This window comes from Mirounga angustirostris, unplaced genomic scaffold (assembly GCF_029215605.1).
Source record: "Mirounga angustirostris isolate CCGP_5_RB_7025 unplaced genomic scaffold, mMirAng1.0.hap1 SCAF_2, whole genome shotgun sequence".
NCBI lineage: Eukaryota > Metazoa > Chordata > Mammalia > Carnivora > Phocidae > Mirounga > Mirounga angustirostris.
In genome coordinates, this window is record NW_026991710.1 from 71,194,247 (window position 1) to 71,220,757 (window position 26,511).

General features: G+C 41.5%; 1 protein-coding gene across 9 annotated transcripts in view; it reads left to right on the forward strand.

Moving 5' to 3' along the window:
- The window catches only part of HERC3 (HECT and RLD domain containing E3 ubiquitin protein ligase 3), a 128,711-nt gene that overhangs the window by 9,149 nt on the left and 93,051 nt on the right, over positions 1 to 26,511 (forward strand). For 8 of the 9 annotated variants that reach the window (XR_010409467.1, XM_064584788.1, XM_064584792.1 and 5 more), the window contains exon 3: positions 3,855 to 4,122. Coding sequence is in view for 8 of the 9 variants with exons in the window: in XM_064584788.1 (XP_064440858.1) it covers positions 3,897 to 4,122 (226 nt within the window). In the remaining variant the exon portion in view is untranslated. Of the gene's footprint in view, positions 1 to 3,854; positions 4,123 to 11,180; positions 11,518 to 26,511 lie in introns of those variants that run through there. The other variant, XM_064584793.1, reaches the window with a different exon arrangement.

The following is a 26,511-nucleotide window of genomic DNA, read 5'->3' on the forward strand; positions in this document are numbered from 1 at the left end:
AAACTGTAAAAATCTGAAAAGTCTGGCACTAAATAGATGGCAGAAAGACCACTTCTCTACAGTATGAGAGTTGGAACGAGAGGGCAGAGCATCCTCTTGTTTGACTTTGGCTGGGAACGTGTGCGTAGGGTGACTCAGATTTTTCACCTCTCTGCCCCTATCCGAGAAGGACTGCAGAGATGCTCCAAGTATCGCTCTTGGGGTACAAATACATGTGAGTGAGTAGGTAAATTCACATGCATGGAGCCCACAAATAATGAAGAACAGCTGCAGTCGGGAAGAGTGAAGGTGGTGGTTCTGGTACCAGACAAGAGGGGATCCGCCGCTAAGCAACATTATTGGGACTGGTTCTGTCTCTTGTCTTTGAAACTCTGTGGCTAGGAGGGTAATAATGTCTTACAGGTATCCTCGTGTGGCAGGGAACAGAGCTCGCAGCAGCCTCAGTTATCCTTCAGAGGCAAAAGGCAGTCTTCCTTTGGAGTTCCAGTGAGCTTCATGGGGAAGGACTCTGGCTCCCTTGGGAGTGTGAACCTATCCCTGAACCAGTCAAAATGGCTTAGGGGGCGTTCTCTGATTGGTTTGCTGTGGTCATGTCTTGTGGCTTAGGGGTGGCCTTCTCTGGCTTGGTGGGGGGTCATGTGATGGCTTGTGGGGGTGGTTTTTTGGTTTTGCTTTTTTGTTTAAGATTTTATTTATTTATTTATTTGACAGAGAGAGAGAACATGAACAAGCAGGGGGAGCAGCAGAGGGGGAGGGAGAAGGAGGCTTCCCCCGGAGCAGGGAGCCCGATGGCAGGAGCCCCATGCGGGGCTCAGTCCCAAGACTCTGGGATCATGACCTGAGCTGAAGGCAGAAGCTTAACTGACTGAGCCAGGCAGGCACCCCTGGAGGGGTGTTCTTTGATTGGCTTAGCCAGGGTCATGCTTACCCTTGTACAAGAGAGCAGCGAATTTGTTACTAGATGAAGAGGGACTTTGGGACATGGATTTAAAAAAAGCAGTTGATAACACCCTTGAGGAATTTTTTTTAAACTAACCTTTATCATTCGGAAGGATTGCGTCACATTGAGTTGCCGCTTGCTTTTACGTTAAGTGGGTTTCAGCCATGTCCCCTCCCCCTGTATATTCATACAAGGAACATACAGGGGGTTCCTTGTATGAATATACTGCAGTCTGTTTATCCAGCTTCCTGTTGATGGACATTTGGGTTGTTGCCATTTTTGTTTAGTATGAATAAAGCTGCTGTGAGCATTGTTTATAGATCTTTTTGCAGACATACAATTGTAGCTTCTTGATGTCATATTTTTATTTATTTATTTATTTATTTTTTTAAAGATTTTATTTATTTATTTGAGAGAGAGAGAATGAGAGAGAGCACATGAGAGGGGGGAGGGCCAGAGGGAGAAGCAGACTCCCTGCCGAGCAGGGAGCCCGATGCGGGACTCAATCCCGGGACTCCAGGATCATGACCTGAGCCGAAGGCAGTCGCTTAACCAACTGAGCCACCCAGGCGCCCCGATGTCATATTTTTAGATGCACTGTTTGTACTTGGCTGGTTAAGGGGATGGCTTAATGCTACAGCTGCCTAATCTCAGCCATTATCTCTTAATTCTGACTAGTTTCACTCTCAGAGGGCAACTTTATTTTCAGCTTTGCAGGGCATACTGTATTGTATCCTGACTACAGTTAGTCATTCTGCAAGTAATTTTTGTGTTCTTGCTCCTGTAGGTGACCTGCTTGGGAGGCAGTGTAGCCCAGTGGATAAGACTGTGGACATTGGTATCAGGCCTAGATTCGTAGCCTGCTTCTCATGCCTTCAAGCTGTGTGACCTTGGGCATGCTTCTCAGTCTCTCTGAGGCTTGCTTTATCAGAAAATGAAGCTAAAAATAGTATTTATGGCACAAGGTTGTTGTGAAGATGAAATAATGATGTAAAATGCTTATTAACACAGTGACTGTTGCATAGTAAGCTCTATGATGTTGCTTATGTAATTATTGGTAGGTGAGATAAGACGAATTCACGAAACATTAAAAATGATGAAAGAAGTTAGTTGGGAAAGTTAAATTATGAAAAGATTATGTGATTTTTCTGGTCTTTTAAAATGTATATCTTACCCCCTGCCCCAGTTTGTGTTTTATCTTGACTCCCTTTGTAATTAAAGAATAACAGCTAAGCTTAATGTCCTTTTAGTTCTAGAGTCTAGACAAGGAATACAAATCTTGGGAAGAAACAGAACTTTTTGGTTAAGTAAGCATCTTGAGATTCAGTTTTATATTTTATTTTGGGTTTCTATGCCTTTCCTGAAAGCCTTAAGAGTTCAAAGAATAAGTCAGATAACATTACCATAGGTAGTGAAATAATCTGTGGTGTGGAAGTACCCCATTTTGTTTATCCATTCATCAATTGATAGGTATTTGGGTTTATTTCTGCATTTTGGTATTATGAGTAATGCTGCTATGAACATTTGTGTACAAGTTTTTTTGTGTGTGTTTTTATTTTAAGATTTGAGAGAGAGCAAGAAAGAGCTTGCATGCACATGAGTATGAGGCGTGGGGAGGGGCAGAGGGACAAGCAGACTCCTTGCTGAGCAGGGAGCCTGACACGAGGCTCCATCTCAAGAACCTGAGGTCATGACCTGAGCCAAAGTCAGACGCTTTACCGGCTGAGCCACCCAGGAGCTTGTGTACATGGTTTTGTGTGGACATATATTTGCAAATCTCTTGGATATATATATACCTCAGGGTGAAATTGCCAGATCATATGGTAGCTATATTTTTAGCCTTTTGATGAAGTGCCAGAATATTTTTCCAAAGGACCTGCACATTTTTATGTTCCCCCCAGGAATGTAGAAGGCTCCAGTTTCTCCACATCCTCACCAACATTTGTTATTATCTGTCGTTTTTGATTATAGCCATCCTAGTGAGTGTGAACTGGTAGAACACGATGAGATTTTGTTTTTGTTTGTATGAAAGGGAAGCATAAATTTCTAAAAGGTGGTGAAACTTTGGGTTGGAGTCAGCAAGGATCAGTCAAAAGTTGATTGAGTAGCTGCTAAATAAGAGAGGTATGTTATACTGTGTTCCCTATTTAAGGGAGTTAGGCTCTGGCTGAGGAGTTAAGTTTAAAAAAAAAAAAAGCAAAAAAAACCCCACAACAAACCACAGAGAAGGTCTCCAATCAAGACACTACAGTAGATGTATCAGAGGGATGCAGGCTGACTGTGGCTGGAATGATCCCTAGGGGCTTTTAGGTAGGAAGTGAAGCTTGATTCTGAGCCAGAAGGATGTGTAAGAAGAAATGGCAGGGAAGATAACATTTTTCCCCATTTTTCTTTTTTTCATTTTATTATTATTATTATTATTATTATTATTATGTTTTGTTTCAAGTGGTGAATTACTACTGTCCAAGCTAACAGTAGGTTACCTAAAGGAGTTAATTAGTTCAAAAAATTTTATAACATGAAATAAGCAAAAAACTCAAAAGGGGCAAAGAGAAAGGACAAGATGAAATTAGGAGGGTAATTTCCAGACTGTTATTGCCATAATGGTTTGCAAAGATTGTTTTAGCGAGTCTCCTGTGCTCGGAGTTCCTTATCAGCGATCTAAAAGTCACATTCTGTTTGCGTTCACTATTCATTTATACAAACAAAATTTGTTTAGAAATGTTTTTTTAAACTCCTACTGAAACACAAAAATAGCATCATTACTATAAATATTTTCAACGATATTAATATGTATTATTTTGAGATGCAAGGTATCTGGAGAATATTAAGGGGAGTGTTCTTTTTAAAATGGATTATATTTATTACTTAAAAGTTATTTTCTCTGACCTCTTTTTTTAACCTTTTTTTACAGAACTCTCTTCTAGGCTCCATGACTCCCTGAAGGATCAGAACAATGTTATGTTGGGGATATTGGTCTCTGGGCCAACCTGGGATCAGCACCAACCTGCAAGGGATTGTGGCTGAGCCACAGGTGTGTGGATTCATATCTGATAGAAGCGTCAAGGAGGTGGCCTGTGGAGGAAACCACTCCGTGTTCCTGCTGGAGGATGGGGAAGTTTACACCTGCGGTTTGAATACCAAGGGGCAGCTGGGCCACGAGAGGGAAGGAAATAAGCCAGGTGAGCACACCTAGTTCACCTCCATGATTGGTGAGAAAGGCTGAGGGAAGGGGGAGAGCGGGTTGAAGATTACCTCACTGAGTGTTTATCTTTCGAGAGGCTCTGATCTGGTGCAGGGATCCCTTACTGTTTGGAACTTTTGTGTTCAATTCAGATCTTTTTGTCAGAAAACCAGACTTTTCCTTCTTCGTCTTATTAGATAACATATGTAATATCACTGGCCGGGGTGCGGGGGGAGGTTGACGAGTTCAGAGTTAGAGAGATTTTTCTCTGGTAATTGAATGCTAAGACATTATGATCATTTGTGATTTGTAACCCTCACACAGTCAATATCAGAAGCATTTTCACCTCATTTTTCCTCCTAATTGCGTGTTCATTCATCAGTTTTGGCCACATGCTTTTGTTTAGCATTTTGGGCTAAGCACTGTGCTCGTGTGAAGAGATAGTTGAATGGGAGTCAGTGATGATGTGGCTCCAGGGATCCCCCGGGGAAGGATGTGTGAAGTAAGTTGAAGAATATGCTGGAGGAAGCTGGGGAGCGGGATCCGTTCTGCCTTTGGGGGTCAAGTAAGAAGCATAGTAGGACTTCGGCAAGTGTGTGTCTGTGTGTGTGTATGCATGTGGCTTATTGCACACACGTGAGTGTACCCTGTGGTTTGGTTTGGTTTGGTTTGTTTTAAAGGCATGGCTGTCAAGGTGCAGTCCTTGTTCAGGGAATGTTGAATAGTGTGGCAAGACTGGTGATGGGGGGTGAAAGGGGCTGTACATATTTAAAGTCCGTTGATTTCAATTTATTTTCTTCCCACTTTTTCTGTGTGAGTTTGACCTTGAGTATATATGTAGCATGAATGAATCTATGAGGTACTTTCTCAGTCTTGGATTTTGGAAGTAGTAGTGATGATGTTTAAATGGGTCTCCTTTTGGTGACAAATGATAAGGTAGGGTCTTCAGTTGTGACCATGTTGTGTTTGTCACACTAACATGGGCAGGTGTCATTTTGCTTGCTACTTATTATCTTTTATTCAATCCAAATGAAGTGAAGATATGGAAGCTTCATTAAAGAACAGCCTTGCTGTTTTTTTTTCTAGATTATTTTACTCTTCCGTGTTTATCTAGGAGGGTCAGTTTGGCATCAGGATGAGCTAAATTTTTTCAGTTTTTTTTCTAGATTATTTTACTCTTCCGTGTTTATCTAGGAGGGTCAGTTTGGCATCAGGATGAGCTAAATTTTTTCAGTTTTTTTTCTAGATTATTTTACTCTTCCGTGTTTATCTAGGAAGGTCAGTTTGGCATCAGGATGAGCTAAATTTTTACCATGACACATTGTCTCCCTCCTTTCTCGTATTTATTCCCTCCCAAAGCAAATGGCTGTGTTCCCTAGTTCACCTGCCCAAATGTCAGTATGAATTTATAAATTAATAATTTGACCATTGGATAAAGGGCCATGGGGCTGGTCTTAAGCAAAATTGTGAAGTATGTGAAGTATGATTTGTTTGCCCCGGGTTCCCTCATTGGAGCCCTCCCTACGACATCCCATCAGGCCTGCTCACCTGGAGCAAATCCCAGTGTTGTGTCAGGGCTTTCCTAACGTGTGGGCCCTGGACTCTTGGGATTTCAAGGAAGGAGTCTGTAGCATGAGCCGTATGTTTGTACACCTTTATATGTACAATGCACCTGATCCTACAGGTTTTCAAATGTTAGTAGATTCTGTTGTTCATTAAAGTTTCAGTAAATGTGCTACCAATTCACAATTGAGTTGGTAAACCCCACCCATTATGTGTGTTACCAGTCGACCTAAAAGTGTAACATGCAGGAACGTTTTTGATTTCGAAAATGGTTTTCTTTTTGGAAAAGAGTAAAAACCAAGGTCGTCTTTCCCTTCCTTCTATTAAAGCTCACCTGTATCTTACATGAGACTCCTGTTCTTGCTCTGTTTCCTCAAGTGAGAGCCAGTATCTAACACTAATGCCTAGAGAGAGATTAATGGCAAGTCCCAGACCAACAGCTTGCTCCTTCCTATGGGAATGTGTACGTTCAGCCAGGACTTAGAGACATTTAAGGCCCTCTTCATACCAATGATCCTTGAAGGATTTGTCCTTACCCTGGCCAGCCTTTGAAGGGAGGATTTTGGGGACCAGGAGGAGATCTTTCCAGGACTGCAGAGACAATACAGTTAGGGTGAACTCTGGAGTCAGACAAACCAGGTGTAGGCGTTACCCGTCTCTGTATTTCTGAGCTCCGTTCCCTTTCCTGTAAAAGGAGACTTCCTGTGGTAGTGTAGCTCTTGATGCAGTAGATTCAAATGGTAAAGACGACTCAGCAAAGCTACCTGTGGCCTGTGAAGGCTGCCTGCTCCCGTCCTCCTGTCTGTCTGCTCTGTGACTCTGCCCTCTGTGGCAGCCTGCCCGCCCCCCCACCCACCTTTGTCTTAGAACCTGGGGTGAGAGGATTCAACCTGGGGTGGCAGGTGAGAAAGGAAACAAAATGCTTGCAGTCCCACCATCGCAAAGACCTGTGGGAGGCCCCATGGTGAATGCACCTCAGTGCAATGTGACATTGTTCCAGTGGAATCTCCTGACAGCTCCACGGAGCTAGTGGTGGGTGGTCTGTGGGCTCTGGGAGTGAGTGAGCAGGAGTAGTCACTGCTTCAGCCTGCACACTGGGTCAGGCCAACGCCTCAGCCTGCAGCCGCTCCCTGTAGGCAAGGCTGAGTGACTGCAAGAGACTTGACCTAGAGGTGCATCAGGAAGGCTTTTGGATTCAGCCACAGAATCCAGCCCATGCTTGTAATCTAAATTTGTAATAAGCAAGGCCCTAGTGTAAATTACAGTAGATTCCAGAAACTTCTGTTGGTTAAGCTTGTCTGTTAATTATAAACTCCATAGCAGCTGTGAAATAGTGCCTCTTTGAATGGAAAGATTATGTGGGTGGGCACCTCCCTCTCTTTTAACTTTTTTCATTGGTAGGTGTGTTCTGAATTGGGGACCATTTGGGTTTATTTTTAATGACTGGGAAAAAGAGAATGAGCTTGTTTTCTTCATGTGTTTTTTGAGGACTGTGACCTGGAGAGCTGCTAGGCAGAGGTGGGGAAGTCAGTGACAGACAGACCTTGTTTCAGGTAGCCTGTGCTGGCCCTAAGTAACCCCTGTGCTGTTTGGGGAGGGAACTTGATAGAAGAGCACTTTCTCAGGATGCTTCTGGGGGCAGTGGGCGGGTTTGTGATTTCAAGTCCACACCATTGCCCAGACCAGAGGACTTTGTAGTGTGAAGGATTAAAGAGTGAGGGGAAGGAAAGGTGGAGGAAGATGGGGTAGGGCATGCACTGGGATGATGGGATGAGACTCTTCTGTCAGAACATGCACCTTGAGCCTGTCCTGCCAGTTGATCAGTTTATACACATTGTCTCTAATTGGCATGGTTGCAAGGGACACAAATTCATTTTTTTTAGGAGGAATCCTATACCTGTGACATAGCAGTGGTATAAAGCACTCCACAATGATTTTAAAGGGTTTCTTTTTTTCTCCTTGAGAGCATCTAATAGTTACCTATTGCTTTTGCTGTTCTTGCGGCTACTGTGCATTTCTCTTACTGCTTAGTACTGCTCTTATGTGACCAGCTTCGTGTGTGTCTCTGTGTGTGATGGAGAGAGGGCATTTCATGGACACATCAAATACTGAAACTCTTGCTAATGAAGGTCCGATATTTTCCCAGTGTGTTGGGCAGCCTGGGGTTCTAGATTGTGTATCTCTGTGACTCCTTCATTTGTGCTTTGGCCAAAGGCAAAGAGCCCTGTGATTCCCAGAAGCATTTTTTATGGGCAGAATATCAAAGTCCCATCTAAACTCAATGTCCAGCTTTAAAAAATCAAACAAAAAACAGTTGGATTATAACTGTTTTGTATATTCGTCTCCCATATGACTTTTCTCTCCTTCATTCTCCCCATCACATTGTGATTATCAACCTTACCTCTCCAAAAATCAGGGATAGTTTCAGTGGTGAAAAAATTGTAGGATTATTAAACTAATTTCCGCATGTTTTTGCCCATGAATTCATCTCATAATTTCTGAAGACATAGAGTTACAGAACTACATTATAGGAAGACTTGTGTGCCTCCCCTTCTTTTTTTTTTAAAGAATTTTATTTTTTATTATTTTTTTAAGATTTTATTTATTTATTTGAGAGAGAGAGAATGAGAGACAGCACAAGAGGGAGGAGGGTGAGAAGGAGAAGCAGACTCCCCGCCGAGCAGGGAGCCCGATGCAGGGCTCCATCCTGGGACTCCAGGATCACGACCTGGGCAGTCGCTTAACCAACTGAGCCACCCAGGTGTCCTCCCATCCTTTTTAAATTTTTAAATTAAAAATTTTTTTTCTTTTTTAATAAAGCAAGCAAAACATGAGTTTTTTCCCAAATTATGATTTTTTAAATAAGTAAAGTGACTAAACTGTAACTGAACATTAAGCACATCTTTGAAATATTTTGTTAAACTAAGAAACTGGTTGCCCATAGAAAAAAAAATTCAAGGATTTTTTTTTTTTTTTTTAAAGATTTTATTTATTTATTTGAGAGAGAGCACATGAGAGAGGGGAGGGTCAGAGGGAGAAGCAGACTCCCTGCTGAGCAGGGAGGCCGATGCGGGACTCGATCCAGGGACTCCAGGATCATGACCTGAGCCGAAGGCAGTCGCTTAACCAACTGAGCCACCCAGGCGCCCAAAAAATTCAAGGATTTTACCTTAGTTTACTCTGCTTCTCTTATTCCCACCCAGCCACATTGTCAGCACTGTATTCTTCAGCCAAACCCACAGGTCTCCTCTCCCCATGCATACTCTGATTCTTCATATTGGGATTTTAGCACCAGCTAATCCTTGTGTTATTAGGGATGTCTGAATTTATGTAAACCTCTTCTGACCTTTCTATTTTGAGTAGACAAAGAGCTGTGGTAGGTGCAATTATTTAATCTAACTTCACTATGTTAAATTTTTATTTTTATTTTTTTAATTTTTTTAAAGTTTTTTTTTTTTTTTAAGATTTTATTTATTTATTTGACAGAGAGATAGCGAGAGCAGGAACACAAGCAGGGGGAGTGGGAGAGGGAGAAGCAGGCTTCCCCGCTGAGCAGGGAGCCCGACATGGGACTCGATCCCAGGACCCTGGGATCATGACCTGAGCTGAAGGCAGACGCTTAACGACTGAGCCACCCAGGTGCCCCAACTATGTTAAATTTTTAAAAATCTGCATTGACATTCCGGGAAACCTTTTCATAGGAAACCTCAAGGGTAACCATTTAAAGCAGACTCTAACATTTCTGTGCAACCCTGTTTGATTCATATCTATGATTGGTTCCTTTTACTTCCTCCCGAGTTAGTTTCTCTCTTTCTTGCAGGTAATTTAATCCAATTCACATTCACATTTTGTATTCAACCTAAGCATTTCCATAATGCCCATCACCATATGTAACAGCTCTCCCGCTGTTTGATAAATGGGGTTTATAAAGCGGAATATCTCAAAAGCGTCAATTCCCAGAGCTGTGGTCCTGCTAACCCTGGTAGAAGTAACACTTTCAACTAGCTTACCAAGTTCCTTTCGGGCCTCTGAAGGACGAGGTAACTCTCTCATGTTAATCAGCTTTTGCCGAAAGCAAACTAGCTGAGCTGAAAGGAAATGGAAGACATCCTGTAATGACTTCCTATTACTGAAGTGCATGTTTCTATGGGCATAACCCTGATATAAAAGGCAGAAGGTGCCACAGGAAATGTTCAGATCTCAATATTGCACTGTTAGAAGCCCCATCCCTTCCTCATTAGGGGTGGCAGGTGGTCCAGGAGGCTGCACAACCCTTTCTGATGATGATGACGACGGTGGGAGTAATCAAACCCTATGGGATGTGGTGACTTCTATTTAGCTGCGTGGACAGCTTTCTAGTTCAGACGCCTGGAGCTCAGGAGCAGTGTCATTTAATAATTTTATTTTCTGGGGTGGGTCATCAAAAGTTACTTTTTCCTGTCTGTACTCAGCCTATTTTCTTTATAGATACTTGAAAGTTTTAGAAAATATGTACTTATTAATGAGCATATTCTTTATTTCTTTAATTTTTTTAAAGATTTAAAAAATTTTATTATTTGACAGAGAGAGCACTCAAGAGAGCACAAGCAGGGGGAGGGGCAGGCAGAGGGAGAAGCAGGCTCCTCACTGAGCAAGGAGGCTGATGGGGGGCTCCATCCCAGGACGCTGGGATCATGACCTGAGCTGAGGGCAGATGCTTAACCAACTGAGCCACCCAGGAGCCCCTCTTTGTGACTTAAAAATTTGCAGTGTTATTTTTAAGTAACTAACAGTGGTTTGCATTGTGATACACGAGACCGAGTTCATTTGTTAATTGTAGAAGTGGTTAACTATAGGTATTATAATCTCTCTTCCTCTGGACGTGCGTGACATTTTTAAGCTGATTAATCCTCATGACAGTTCTATAAAGTAGGTCAGTATTACCATCCCAGGTATATGTAAAGGAGAACAGGAAAGGGAGTTGAGTTTGTTTTGCTTGGGTGCTGACAGTTTGGTTTTAGTAATCGTAGAATTTTGTTGATGGACATCTTTTTAACTGCAGCCTGCTTGGAAGGGCACAATAGAATTTTATTCTTAAACTGTTTTTCTTGTTTACTTTTAGTCTCCACTCATTCCTTACAAAAGAAACAAAAGGATATAAACTTGGCCACCAAGAAGCTTGTATTCTTTAATTTTCTGGTTAAATGCCGGATATACTTAAGGTGTTTTGATTAAACGTATGGAGAAACAGTCCGTTCCCTTTTCATCTTTAAAACTATCAGGTGACTGCCAGCTAATCTGGGGGAAAAACACACATGATAATTCACATCTCAGGCTGATATATTTTATTTTGCCATGCAGTTTGCCTCTTGTTCTTTCTTCCTTTATTTCCTTGAATTATTTACTTCCTGTCATTCAGTCATTGATTCAGCAGGTGTTTACTGAGTGACTAGACTACTAGGTTCCTCATTTGTAGCAGTTACTGTCAGAACACAATGCATTTAGTGCAGATCCTACCCTTTGGGAGTTTACAGGCTAGGTGGGAATGTAAGATGTGTTCCTGTTGTTTCTGTAAAGATTACGTAATCCAGTTCACCATGTGCCAAGCAAGTGATCAGGGTCCTAAGTGTGTCAAAATAAGAGTTGTAGTGAGGAGTCAGGTCTAAATCAGGTCACCAACAGTGCTACATTCAGATTTCTCACAGATGCCATCTTTTACAACCACACACATATAAAGTTCAAGTTTATCTTAGGTTTGTGAGCTTTGTGGGAGGAGTGAAATCTAGCAGTCGGAGAAGGGGCAGCCTTGGAAATGGTGTCATTCTCCAGGGATTTTCCATGACGTTAGTGGGTAAGTCCACCCTTTACTTCTGAATTTTTGTGTTGCAGTAACAGTCTTGTCATTTTGATGATCTCTGGTATACCTTTGGTGATCTGTGATCTTGATGGATCTAGGATAGGTAGAATGTTTTCAGGAAATTTATCAGTCTGGATGGTATATGTCTATTCAGCTGACATTTTACAGTTCTTCAGGAATCTGAGTAAAGACCGGAATCTGAGTAAATACCCTTTCATAGCATGTAATGTTGAAATCTTTGGTAACTCTCCAGCAGAGAAACTGTCTCCTGTCCTTGCAGATTTTGGATTAGTTTTTTACTCATTTTAAGACATGTATTGCATTTCTATTACAATTATTAAATGACTCATAGCAGTTGGAATTGTTATTGTGAGTGATTTTAATTTGGAGCATTAGCTAATCATGGAGGCAGTATAATGAATAAGAGCATGGACTCTGGAGCCAGACTGCCTGTATTGTAATCCTGGCTTTGCCACTCACTGGTTGTGTGATTCTGGAAAAGTTGCTTAACGTCTCTGTGTCCCGGTTTTCTTAGTTGTAAAACATGGGTAATAATATCTACATATTAGGATTTTGTGAGGATTTAATAAGTTTATCTCAGGTGTTTGTAATAATGCCTGGCCCAAAGTAAGGACTCAATTAGGTGCTCCCAGTAGTAGTGTGTGGTAACATCTTCCATTACAATTTTTTTGATCTTACTGTTCTAGCATATTAAATTAATAAATTCATTACACATATATATACATAAAAATAAGTACTTTGATCATTTTTTAAGTTCCCTTAACACTATAGGATTTGATGAATGGTCTGTGCCTACAGGGGAGGGAGATGCTATAAGCTAGGGTCATTAAGAGAAGCTACACACATTATGCTAATTTTTATATTTTGAGTTTTAAAGGATAGTCTTTTTTTTAATTTTTAAAATTAATTTGTTATTGTTATGTTAATCACCGTACATTACATCATTAGTTTTTGATGTAGTGTTCCATGATTCATTGTTTGTGCATAACACCCAGTGCTCCATGCAGAACGTGCCCTCTTTAATACCCCTCACTAGGCTAACCCATCCTCGCAACCCCCCCCACCGAGAACCCTCAGTTTGTTTTTCAGAGTCCATCGTCTCTCATGGTTTGTCTCCCCCTCTGATTTCCCCCCCTTCATTCTTCCCCCCCTAAAGGATAGTCTTTATTTTATTTTATTTTTTAAGATTTTTTATTTCTTTGAGAGAGAGAGCATAAGAGGGGGTAGGGTTCGAGGGAGAAGCAGACTCCCTGCTGAGAAGGGAGCCCAATGTGGGACTCCATCCTGGGACTCTGGGATCATGACCTCAGCCGAAGGCAGTCGCTTAACCAACTGAGCAACCCAGGCGCCCTGGATAGTCTTTATTTTAAACTTTTTGGGGTCTTTTACCTTATTGGTCCCAAGAAAAATACCTTGCATATATATTGGCACTCTGTAAAAATGGGTTATCCACATAAGGACATGCGTACATATATGTTCTCTTTATGCCATGTTAACATTGCCTCCAGCATTCTGGTCCAAAATTGCAAAGGGAAATGACGTGAATTAGGCCACTGTGGACGTTATAGTATGCCAGGGGCTACTGTGTGATGCTCCTAGAGGACTGGAAGTGGTTTGGCAACAGTTAGCCAGGTGATTTGATCTTGCCACATGTCCAGAAAATAGGGCACAATCAATTTATGCTGAGCCCACCTGAATTCTGTGTGTGATTACTTTAGGCTTCTTGTTAGCTTTGATGGGGGTGAATCTTTGAGCAGGGATCTAAATGACCTGAAAGAAGGTAAGTGGTTTTCCTTTCTACATTCTGCAGTTGCCTAAGAAGAAATCACTTTGGAGTCTGAACCTGTCTGATCCTGTTTTTTGTTTTTTTTTTTTAAATGGGCCTGTGTGTATGGCTAGGATGCTTTCAGCTGTAAGTAACAGAATACTAAGCTACATTTCTGCAGGAACAATGAGTAAAACTTAAGATCTCTTTATAGAGAGTTCTAGGATTGGTTAAATCAGCACAAGGACACCATCGGGCACACAGGTGCTTGCCATCTTTCTGTTCTGCCATCTTCAGTCTATTGTCCTTCCTTGGGCTTGTCCCTTCACGGTCACCAGGTGACTGCCACAGTTCCAGGCATCACATTCTCACACAGCTGTATTCAAAGGCAGATGGGAAGGGGAGTTTTCTTTTGTGTCACCTTTCAAAAATGGGGGAAAACCTTGCCTAGGAACCCCCTTGCGTACATCCTCCTTTGTCTCATTGGCCAGGCCTGGGGTACGTGCCTACCATAGACCAGTCACTGCTGTGCCTGAGTAAGTGAAATAGGAAATATCGGTTTGGCATAGTCAAGTGTCATCTCCTGGGACTGGGGAGGGGCCCAGCAACCCTAAGGGTTCTAGTGCAAGGAGAAAATGGGAGATGGCTAATGCGTAAGCAACACACAGCATCTTCCACAAGGCCGATTTCATAAGGTGTGCAATCTAGGGTCTTTGCCACCTTAAAGTGGAATCATGGCATCTTATTTTTGCTCATATTATAATCTGTAGTTCCTTTTATGAAATCAACAACAACACCTTAACATTGGCCTCGAACAAAACTGATGGCTATCATTATGAGGCAATGACTTTGTAGTGTTTATTGTATATGATATGGAATTGTGTATTTCTTAAGAGTTAGTAGCTTTGTATTTAAGTGCTAAGCACAGCGTGGTAGGTACATAGGGTAGGAAATGTGTTAAATAAATACATGTCTCATAGGTTTTACTATTTTGTTACTTTGCCGTGTTCTGTATGGGTTCTGGGAGGTTTCTGGGGTTAGGTCAGTAAAGATCAGAATGATCTTTGTTTAAAGAAGATCACAGAATTTTAAGGATGGAGGATAAAAGAGTGACTTGAATGGTCAATATTTCCATTCATGAGGCTTCACAGAACTAACATTGGATTTAGTATCACACAGCAGAACTTCTCTAAAGGGAGCTGCAGTAGACTCGGCTACTCCAGCTCAGTAAACTTATCAGTTTAACCCTTTTTTTTTTTAAGATTTTATTCATTTGAGAGAGAGAAAAAGCACAAGCGGGGGGAGGGGCAGAGGGAGAAGCAGGCTCCCCGCCGAGCAGGGAGCCCGATGCCGGGACTCGATCCAGGGACTCCAGGATCATGACCTGAGCCGAAGGGAGAGGCTTAACCAACTGAGCCACCCAGGTGTCCCCAGTTTAACCCATTTTTAGAAAGACTGCAGAGATCATGAGTGTCCTCAGAACAGTGCCTTTAGCAAGTAGTAACACCTGGGCCGTGAAGCAGGCATTCATTTATTAGTGATCCTCCTGCATTTAACTGTCAAACTAATTTAAAATCATGAAGTGAAGCAAACACTAAAGTATACCCTTTTCAATACCTCCCAGTCCTTACCACCACACCTTTCCCCAGCAGTAAGTAAATTTCCAGGACTGTGAATATCCATTTATTACTATGATTGATACAAATACCTTCCAGTGATAGGAGGCTTTTTTTACTTTAACAGAATGTGTAGATATGAGTTTATGTATAAGGCAGTGGTGGATGGATGGGAGTGGAGTTTTGTAGTGCTGCAGATTTATGCTCCTTGCCAATTCTCTAGCTCACTGATGTGGTTGTAAGATTTTTTTGGGTCTGATTTAGAGCCTGCATTTATCCCCAAGTGCTTTACCAGCAGGGGTCTGCTTTGCCAGTATGCTGTTTTGTTTTTTTTTTTGATGCCATAATTAGCCTGTTATATTGAAAGTTTAATTTTCTTTCTTGTGATATTTTTCTCCTTTGATACTCTATTAGCTATTGAAATGAAAACATTTGCAGTGGACTCAGACTTTCAAAGGAATATGATTTACTTCATTGAAATTTGAGAGTGAGAACTTTCCATGAGGTTCAGTCACAATAGCATCTGTCAACTATTTGGGGAGTTAATGCATGTTGCTAGGAAGAGAGCTCTAAGGCTTTTTATTTTTCCCCCTTAATGCGACTATGCTAACAGTGACTCTGCTTCCTGTGCTGTACTTTTCATCCCCGTGACTTACTCATTCTGTAGTTGGAAGCCTCTACTGCCTACTGTCCTTCACCCATTTTGCCCACCACCCCTACCCCCCTTCCCTCTGGCAACCACCAGTTCTCTGTATTTATGGGTCGGTTTCTGCTTTTTTTTTTGCTTGTTGATTCATTTGTTTTTTAGATCCCACATGTAAATGAAATCATACGGCATTTGTCTTTCTCTGATTTATTTCACTTAGTGTAATACCCTCTAGGTCCATCCATGTTGTCATAAATGGCCTCATTCTTATGGCTGAGTAATATTTTGCTATATGCATATACGCCACATCTTCTTTACCCATTTATCTGTCGATGGACACGGGTTGCTTTCATATTTTGGCTGTTATAAATAATGTTACAACACACATGGGGGGGTGCATATAGCTTTTCTAATTAGTGTTCTTGCTTTCTTTGGGTAAATACCCACTAGTGAAATGTATGAGATTTCTGTTTTTAATTTTTTGAGGTGCCTCCATACCATTTTCCATAGTGGCTGCACCAATTTAGGGCTCTTTTTTTAAACCTCTTTTCAAAGTCATATTAATGAGAGCTTGCAGAGAGTCCTTAACAATTTAAAGAACCTGTTTCCCATTTTGCATAGATTTGTGGTCAGTGTACTTTATCATGTGAGAAGAATTTATCATTGATTGGTTTGCAATCGGCCTAGTGCTGTATGAATAGTGCTGATCATGGTTAAATAAATTGTGCTGAATGAGACAGCAAGTTCTCCATTCTGCCTGTACTCAGAGGCTGTGGGGCACACATTCAAAGTAGTGCAGGAACATGGGGCTCATTATGTTCTTAGACACAAGTTCCTTGGTTTCCTTTAAGGAGGTGAAGGCTGCTGATGGGCCACGGTGGGTCTCCTCCAAGCCCAGCTGGAAGTAAGAATATTGGCAACCAGGAAAAGAGAAAGGAAAGATAGGAAATGTGGAGAGAGCAGTCATGCTGAGCTCACCAGGAGGCACAAGTTAAATGCTCTTTTTTCTTCATATGGAGGAAAGAATGCTGAGGTAATTATGGAATATTTTTGTTTACTGTGAGGTGGCACATGATAGAGATACCCCAAACCAGGGACACCTGGGTGGCTCAGTCAGTTAAGTGTCTGCCTTCAGCTAGGGTCATAATCTCAGGGTCCTGGGATCAAGCCCAGCATCAGGCTTCCTGCTCAGCGGGGAGTCTGCTTCTCCCTCTCCTGTTCCCCCTGCTTGTTCTCTCTCTCTCTCCCCCACCAATAAATAAATTAAAATCTAAAAAAAAAAAAAAGAGATCCCAAACTAGCTAGTCATGCATGAGACGTTGGAAGTTTTTTTTTTTTTAAGATTTTTTATTTATTTATTTGACAGAGAAAGACACAGCGAGAGAGGGAACACAAACGGGGAGTGGGAGAGGGAGAAGCAGACTCCCTGCCGAGCAGGGAGCCCGATGCGGGACTCGATCCTGGGACTCCAGCATCATGACCTGAGCCGAAGGCAGTCGCTTAACCAACTGAGCCACCCAGGCGCCCCGGAAGCTTTTTTTTTTTAAAGGTTTTTTTATTTATTCATTCAAGACACAGAGATAGAATATGAGCAGGGGGAGAAGCAGAGGGAGGGGGAGAAGCAGGCCCCCTGCTGAGCAGGGAGCCCGATGTGGGGCTCGATCCCAGGACCCTGGGATCTTGATCTGAGCCGAAGGCAGATGCTTAACCATCTGAGCCACCCAGGCGCCCCAAGTTTTTTTTTCTTTAAAGATTTATTTATTTGACAGAGACACAGCGAGAGAGGGAACACAAGCAGGGGGAGAGGGAGAATCAGGCTTCCCGCCAAGCAGGAGCCCAATGTGGGGCTCGATCCCAGGACCCTGGGATCATGACCTGGGCTGAAGGCAGACGCTTAACGACTGAGCCACCCAGGCGCCCTGAGAAGTTGGAATTTTTATTGTGATGTCTTGATGAGTGTTAGCCCACACTTTACACATCTTTCTGTTCTTTGTTCTTCATTGAAGGTAGTTTCTGAAGCACAAGAGCTTTGATGAATGCATTTAGTAGCTCCATATGGAGACAATAGTGGTGAACGGTATATGAGTATACATATTCTGGCTATTTTAGGCTCTCCTTTTGGTTACTGGTGTAATTCAGATCAATTGGATGCCTGTCTCCTTTCTTTACTATTCTAGCTTGTCATTAAGCATCGGCCACCCTCTTTATGGAGGAGGACTCATCTGTAGGCTTTGTAAAGCTTTTGTAAATAGCTATTTTTTATATTTCTAAACTGACACAATGTGATTAGGAGTAGGAAGGGGTGGGCCAGGCCCCAGAGAGCAGTGAGTGCTATTTCTCTTTCCTTCCACTCTGTCTCTGCTCCACACGCGCGTGCACACACACACACACACACACACGTGTGCATGCACATGCATCAGCAGCATAGGTTGAATGAGGGGAGGGAGCCAGTTCACGTCACCCAGGATTGGGCAGGACCACTGGACCCATAGTATTTCTTTCCCTTGTCATTTTATGAGCTCAAGAAAAAGCCAAACTGTTAGTCCATCTCCTCATTGCCCATCCTTTTGTTAAAGCACTTTGTGAATTACCATTTAACTGCCCTGATTTAGATATTTTGGGTCAGAAAAACGCTATTTCAAGTTTGTCCACAGTTTAAATGCACCACTGACTTTGGCAGTGTTCCAGCCAAACAGAGCTGTCTAGGGACCTTCTTAGGACTGACCCTAAATTGTCAGTGGCGGGTGGGTGGATGGGTGGGTGGGGGGAGCATCAGGCTTCAGTGCACGTGGATGAAACCAACCAGTGAAAGCTCTGTGACAGGAAAGACGGGAGGGAGCCCAAGACTTAAATGAATTCTTCTCTGTTCTAGTTTAAGTGCCTCCTCTCTGTCCCTTGCTCTGGACTGGTTGTCATCATGACCAGGCCAGAGCCACAAATCAAGAAGAAGCCATCGGTCGTCCTTCACTTCTGTTGTTCTCTTACTTCATGGAATTCTTGACTCTGAATTTTTTATGTCTCAGTTTTGTGTAATTTGCATGTTTATATTAAGGACTAGGGCACTTTGACTTTCTTTACACTTTTGTGCAGGATTTATTTCTGGTCGAGAATGCATGGCTGCCCAGGTGAGTCAGGCACATGATACCAGAGCATTTCAGTGGGAAAGGATTGTTTACTTAATACGTGGAATTGATACAGCTGGTTGTTTATCTGCAAATAGACCTAGACCCCCTAGCTCCCGCCATATTCAAAAGTAACTTCCAGATGTATGAAGGACATACATGTAAAAAGTAAAACTACAAAAATGATAGGAAAAAAATTAGGGGACTGGTTTAGAATTGGGGGTTCTAAAGTGAGACAGGTAGTCCAGAAGCCATAAAGGAAATGATTGGCAGATTTGCATGAAATTAAATTTTTTTTTGTGATATAAAGCATTCATGAACAAAACCAAAAGATGAGTCCAGACTGAGAGAAATCATGCCATGAATTGCCAGGTAAAAGTTTCATATCTCAAATATAGCAGAGCATCTTCAAGTTGATAAGAAAAAGATAAGCAACCCTGTAATAAAATGGACATTTTACAGAGGAGCACATACAAATAGCCAATGAATGTATGCAAATATGTTCAGGGAAATGAAGATTAAAATGAGATACCATTTTTTCCATCCATTTGATTGGCAAAAAAATTTCAGAGAGTATTATCCACTGCTCACTGGTATTGGAAAACGGGCGCTGTCATGTGCTAATTGAGGAAGTGTGGGCTGCTACAGTCTTTTTGTAAATCAACTCGCTGTATTTAGTAAAATTTAAAATGGTTATACCTTTTGAATAAGCAGTTCTATTTTTAAGCTTCCTTACACAAATAAAAATGTTAATATATAGCAGAAGGAACTATTTCTAAGAATGCTTACTGCAGCAGTGTTTTCAGTGGCAAAGTAATGGAAACAGCTTGCTCATACTCCAGGGAAGAGGTTGAATAAATATAACGGACAGTCACAAGTTCAAGCTTTAGGGACCAGCTTTATACTGTTGACTCACAAATATCTCCAGCCTCATTTTCACCGAATTCCAGACTTGGTGTCCATTTACAGTCTCCACTTCGATGTGTAATTGGCATCTTAAGCTTAACAGATCCCAAGCCAAACCCTATTTTTCCCTCAAACCTGTTCCCCATCTATTTTCTCAATTTTAGTAAAAGGCAGTTCCAGCTGTCAGGTCAAAACCCTTGAAGGCATCCCTGAACCCACCTCCCTCACTTCACTACCCTGTGAATTTCTTCCCCTGCCCCACCAAGCCCCAGCACCTCCTGTTTCCCTTCTCCACTTTGCTTGTCTTCATAGTTTAGGCCTATCTCATATACTGCTTTCTCTCTGTCTTCTCTTTCTCTTATATTTGTTTAAGCTCCATGAGGATTGGGGCTATTTTGTATCTCCCAACACCTAGAATAGTGTCTGGCATATGTAAGTGCTGCCTTCAGGAATTCTTTTTCGAATAAATGAGTGATTATATTGTAGAAAGAAACAAAGTTACTAATTAAGGAGTATAGGATCCCTTTTTGTACAAATAAAATCAAGGCAAATAGGTCAGAGAAAGGCAAATGACATACTAGCTTTTTTTTTTTTTAAAGATTTTATTTATTTATTTGAGAGAGAAACAGCATGAGAGGGGAGACGGTCAGAGGGAGAAGCAGGCTCCCTGCTGAGCTGGGAGCCCGATGTGGGACTCGATCCCAGGACTCTGGGACCATGACCTGAGCCGAAGGCAGTCGCTTAACCAACTGAGCCACCCAGGCGCCCGACATATTAGCTCTTATATGTGGATCCAAAAAAAAAGGAGAAAGAAACCCAAGCTCTGACATACAGAGAACAGATTAGTGGTTGCCAGAGGCAGGGGTGGGGAGAGGTGGGTGAAACGGGAGAAGGTGGTCAAAAGGTGCAAGTCCTGAGGATGTGATACATAGCGTAGCGAGTTTAGCGGATGGTATTGTATATTTGAAAGTTGCTAAGAGAGTAAATCTTAAAAGCTGTCATAACAAAAAATTGTAATTAGGTATGGTGATGGATGTTACCTAGACTTATTGTGGTGATCATGTCGAGTATATACAAATATCGAATCATTATGTTGTATATAATACAATGTTTTATGTCAGTTATTCCTCAGATCAGAAAAGTTCATTGCAGCTCCCTGAAAAAAAGTCAAGCCAAAACTTTATTGAAAAAAAAAAATTTATGTCCCTTTGATTTTTTCCTTCCTGTGACTCTAATGTGGAATTTATTTGTAGACAGGCTTACATGGCTTCAGCCGTCGGCCATTTGCTTGTTGGCCTGTAGTGATCTCCATGTCTACAGGGGTGAAGCTGTGAGAAAGAAGGGCACTCCTAGAAAGACTGCCTGCACTTCTGCAGCAGATTTGCCTGATTTGCTTTTGGGGAAGTATTTATGAAATCAGTTGGAAGTACAGTTTTGACTCTTGAACAACACAGGGGTTGGGGGTACTGACCCCTATGCTGTTGAAAATCCGTGTATAACTTTTGCCTTTCCCAAAACTTAACTACAAATAGCCTGTTGACTGGAAGCCGTGCTGATAACATAAACGGTCGATTAACATGTGTTTTGTAGGTTATATGTAATATGTACTGTATTCTTAGAATAAAGTAAGCTAGAGAAAGGAAAATGTCATTAAGAAAATCATAAGGGGAGAAAATACATTTATAGTAGCATACTGTCTTTGTCAAAAAAAATCCGCATGTGAGTGGATCCATGTAGTTCAAACCTATGGTATTCAGGGGTCAACTGTATATTGTTGGTGCAGGGGACCCAAATATATTGAGTACTGATATCCTACAGTGTCTTAGTTCCCTTACCCAAATACATATTGAGTTTCTTTTGTATCTTAAAACTATAAATATTCCAGAATGAGAAGTCATATGATTACCTTTGTGGTAGATAATTACACTTGCATTTTAATGACAGACTCTTACTTAGGCTTGTACTCATCCTCCACCTTTAGACATCTTTGTTTTTAATAATAGCTTTATTGGGATATAATTCACATACCATACAATTTAATCAGTTAAGGTATACAATTCAGTGGTTTTTAGTATATTCACAGAGTTGTGCAGCCATCACCATGATCAATTTTAGAACATTTTCATCACCCCAAAGAAGACCTCATACCATTAGCAGTCATCCAACTCTTCTCCATTCCCCAACCACTGGCCTTGGGCGACTACTAATCTACTTTTGGCCTTCACAGATTTGCCTATTCTGGACATTTTATGTAAATGAAATCATACGATATATGGTCTTCTGTGACTGGCTGATTTTAATTTAGCATGTTTTTAAGATTGACAGCATATATTTCATTTCTTTTTGTTGACAAATAATATTTCATTGCATAGATATATCACATTTTGTTTATATGTGGTCCATTGATGGGCTTTTAGGATATTATTAATAATGCTGCTATGGACATTTGTGTACAAGTTTTCATGTGGATATATGTTTTCATTCCTCTTAGGTATATACCTAGGAGTGGAATTGTTGGGTCATAGGGTAACTAGGTTTAACTTTTTTTGAGGAACTGCCAACTACTTTCCAAAGTGGTTGCACCATTTTACATTCTTGTTAGCAGAGTATGAGGGTGTGAGAGATTTTTTAAAAATCAGATCAGTCCATAAGAGTGCCTACCTCAAGAGTCCCTGGTACATAGGAAGCAGGAAATAAGTGCTAGAAATTTTAGTATTATTGATATAGTGGGTGCTCCATGTGTATAACAAGTTCAGAATCAGTGCAGTGTTTTGTGTGGCAAATGCATATAATGTAAAATTCACTATCCTGACCATTTTTTAATGTACAGTTCAGTGGTATTAAATACATTATAAGGTTGTGCTACCATTACCACCATCTGTTTCTTTTTCTTTTTTTTTTTTTTAAGATTATTTTATTTTATTTATTTGACAGAGAGACACAGCGAGCGAGGGAACACAAGCAGGGGGCGTGGAAGAGGGAGAAGCAGGCTTCCCGCTGAGCAGGGAGCCCGATGCGGGGCTCGATCCCAGGACCCTGGGATGATGACCTGAGCTGAGGCAGAGGCTTAGTGACTGAGCCACCCAGGCGCCCCCACCATCTGTTTCTAAAACTCTCTTTCCATCTTGTAAAACTGAAACAGTCACGCTCCAGGTCTCTCTTCCCTTAGGCACCTGGCAGCACCATTCTGTGTTCTGATTTTTGACTAAACTACTTCATATAAGTGGAATCATACAGTATTTGTCTTTTTGTGATTGTCTTATTTCATTTAGCATAATTGTCTCAAGTTTTATCAGTGTTGTATCATGTGTCAGAAGTTCTTTCCTTTTTAAGGCTCAGAAATACTCCATACTATGATATACTGCATTTTGTTATCCATTCATCTGTCAGTGGACATTTTGGTTGCTTCCATGTTTTAGCTATTGTGAATAATACTTCTAAGAACAGGGGTGTACAAATATATTTTCGAGACCCTGCTTCCAGATCTTTTGGGCATACACCCAGGAGTGGAATTGCTGTATCATCTGGTAATTCTATTTTTAATCTTTTGAGGAACCCCCATCCTGTTTTCCGCAGGGGCTGCACCATTTTACATTCCCACCCACAGCGCACAGGGCTTCCAATTTCTCCTCATCCTCATCAACACTTATTTTCTGTTTTTCTGATAGTAGCCATCCTAATGGGTGTGAGGTGGTATCTCATAATTTTGATGTGCATTTCCCTGAGTAGTAATGTTGAGCATCTTTTCATGTACTTATGGGCCATTTAAGTATCTTCTTCTTTTTTTTTTTTTAAGATTTTATTTATTGCCAGAGACACAGCAAGAAAGGGAACATAAGCAGGAGGAGTGGGAGAGGGAGAAGCAGACTTCCCACGGAGCAGGGAGCCTGATGCAGGGCTTGATCCCAGGACCTCAGCCTAATGACTGAGCCACCCAGGTGCCACCCAGGTGCCCCTTATTTAAGTATCTTCTTTGGAGAAATGTGTGTTCAAGTCCTTTCCACTTTTTGAATTGAGTTGTTTATCTTTATGGACCTCATTTTTTAAAAAAATTTTTGGGCGCCTGGGTGGCTCAGTTGGTTAAGCAACTGCCTTCGGCTCAGGTCATGATCCTGGAGTCCCTGGATCGAGTCCTGCATCGGGCTCCCTGCTCGGCGGGGAGTCTGCTTCTCTCTCTGACCCTCCCCCCTCTCATGCTCTCTGTCTCTCACTCTCTCTCTCTCAAATAAATAAATAAATAAAATTTTTTTATTGTTATGTTAATCACCATACATTACATCATTAGTTTTAGGTGTAGTGTTCCATTGAGTTGTTTATCTTTAGTCTTAGGAGTTTTCTGTATATTCTGGATAGTATTCTCTTACCAGATATGCAAGTTGCAAAGATTTTCTCCCATTTTGTGAGGTGCCTTTTTACTCTGTTGAAAGTGTCTTTTGATGCATAATTTTGTTGTTGTTGTTGTCATGAAGTCCAGTTTTCCTTTTTGTTTTCTTTTTTGCCTGTGCCTTTGGTGTCATAGCCAAGAAATCCAAATGCCAAATCCAGTGTCATGAAGCTTTTCAGTGCAATATTTCTTAACATTAGAATCGTTTGGACAATTAAAAAAACCACACAAACCATGTGGTCTTCCAAAAATTTGCTGATTCAAGTGGCTAGCATGGACCCAGATGTATGTATTCAGAAAAAAGACTCTCTTTTGAGTATTGACTCTGAGGAAGCTGTTCTAGGCCCTCTCAGTCTGGTTTGATTACTCATCCTTTGTCCTCATAATATGCTGTACACAATTTTGTCACTGGATTTACCTCACTATAATATGGTCTTTAAGTCTCCTGTTAGAGATTTTGAGTCATGATGGATGGATGAATGGATGGATGGATGGGTGGGTGGATGGGTGGGTGGGTGATTTAATAACCAGCTATTTATCCCTCAGGGCACATCTTGGATGTTCCCTCTTCCAAGAAGCCTCTCTGGGGCGCCTGGGTGGCTCAGTTGGTTAAGCATCTGCCTTCAGCTCATGTTATGATCCCGGGGTCCTGGGATCGAGCCCTGCATTAGGTTCCCTGCTCAGTGGGGAGCCTACTTCTCCTTCTCCCTCTGCCTCTCCCCCTGCTTGCACTCTCTCACTCTCTCTGTCAAATAAATAAAATCTTTAAAAGAAAAGAAAAGAAGAAGCCTCTCCTCTCTCTCCGCCATGCATGGGCTGGATTAGATGCCTGTCACATGGGCTGCCTTTAGCAGCCTGCCCATGGTGCTGTAACATGAGTTTGCATGCTTTGTTTGCCTCTTCAGTTAGAGGGAACTTGAGGACAGAACTGTATCTTATTTGACAATCTCTTCAAATGGTGTTGGGAAAACTGGACAGCAATATGCAGAAGAATGAAACTGGACCACTTTCTTACATCATACATGAAAATAAATTCAAAGTGGATGAAAGACCTAAATGTGAGACAGGAATCCATCAAAATCCCAGAGCAGAATACAGACAGCAGCCTCTGTGACCTCGGCTATAGCAGCTTCTTACTAAACACGTCACTGGAGGCAAGGGAAAGCAAAGCAAAAATGTATTATTGGGAGTTCATCAAGATAAAGTTTCTGCAGGAGTGCCTGGGTGGCTCATATGGTTAAGTGTGCCTTTGGCTCAGGTCATGATCTCACGGTCCTGGGATTGAGCCCCACGTCAGGCTCCCTGCTCAGCAGGGAGTCTGCTTCTCCCTCTGCACCCCTCCCCCGGCCCCAGCCACTCGTATGGTTTCTTTCTCAAATAAATAAAATCTTAAAAAAAAAAAAAAAGCTTCTGCATGGCGAGGGAGACAATTAACAAAACTAAAAAGCAGCCTTTGGAATGAGCGAAGATATTTGCAAATGACATATCTGATAAGGGGTTGGTATTCAAAATCTGTAAAGAACTTAATAAACTCAACACCCCAAAACCAAATAATCCAGTTAAGAAATGGACAGAAGACATGAATAGACATTTTTCCAAAGAAGACATCCAGAGGGTCAGCAGACACATGAAAAGATGCTCAACATCCCTTGGCATCAGGGAAATACAAATCAAAACCATGATGAGATACCACCTCACACCAGTCAGAATGGCTAAAATTAACAACACAGGAAACACAGTGTTGGTGAGGATGCAGAGAAAGGGGAACCCTCTTACACTGTTGGTGGGAATGCAAGCTGGTACAACCACTCTGGAAAACAGCATGGAGGTTCCTCAAAATATTAAAAAGAGAACTACCGGGAATAGCACCTCTAGGTATTTACCCAAAGGATACAAAGTACTGATTCAAAGGGATACATGTACACTGATGTTTATAGAAACAGTATCAACAATAGCCAAACTATGGAGAGAGCGCAAATGTCCATTGACTGATGAATGTATAAAGAATTGTGGTATATATACACAATGGAGTATTACTCAGCCATCAACGTTGCTATTTGCAATGACCTGGGTGGAGGTAGTATATAATGCTAAGTGAAATAAGTCAGAGAAGGACAAATACCATATGATTTCACTCATGTGGATTTAAGAAACAAAACAGATCAACGTATGGGAGGGGAAAAAAAGAGAGGGAAACAAACCATAAAAGACTTTTTTTTTTTTGGCTTGATCAAAACTAAATACATATGTATTTATAAGTTTTTAGGTTTAAACAGATCATTAAATAATTGAATAATTTTCTTTTTTTTCTTTTTATTTAACATATAAGGTATTATTTGTTTTAGGAGTACAGGTCTGTGATTCATCAGTCTTAACACCCACCACAACACATACCCTCCCCAATGCCCATCACCCAGCCACACCATCCTCCCACACCCAACCTCTCCAGCAACCCTCAGTTGTTTCCTAAGATTAAGAGTCTCTTAGCCATAAAGAGACTCTTAACTCTAGGGAACAAACTGAGGGTT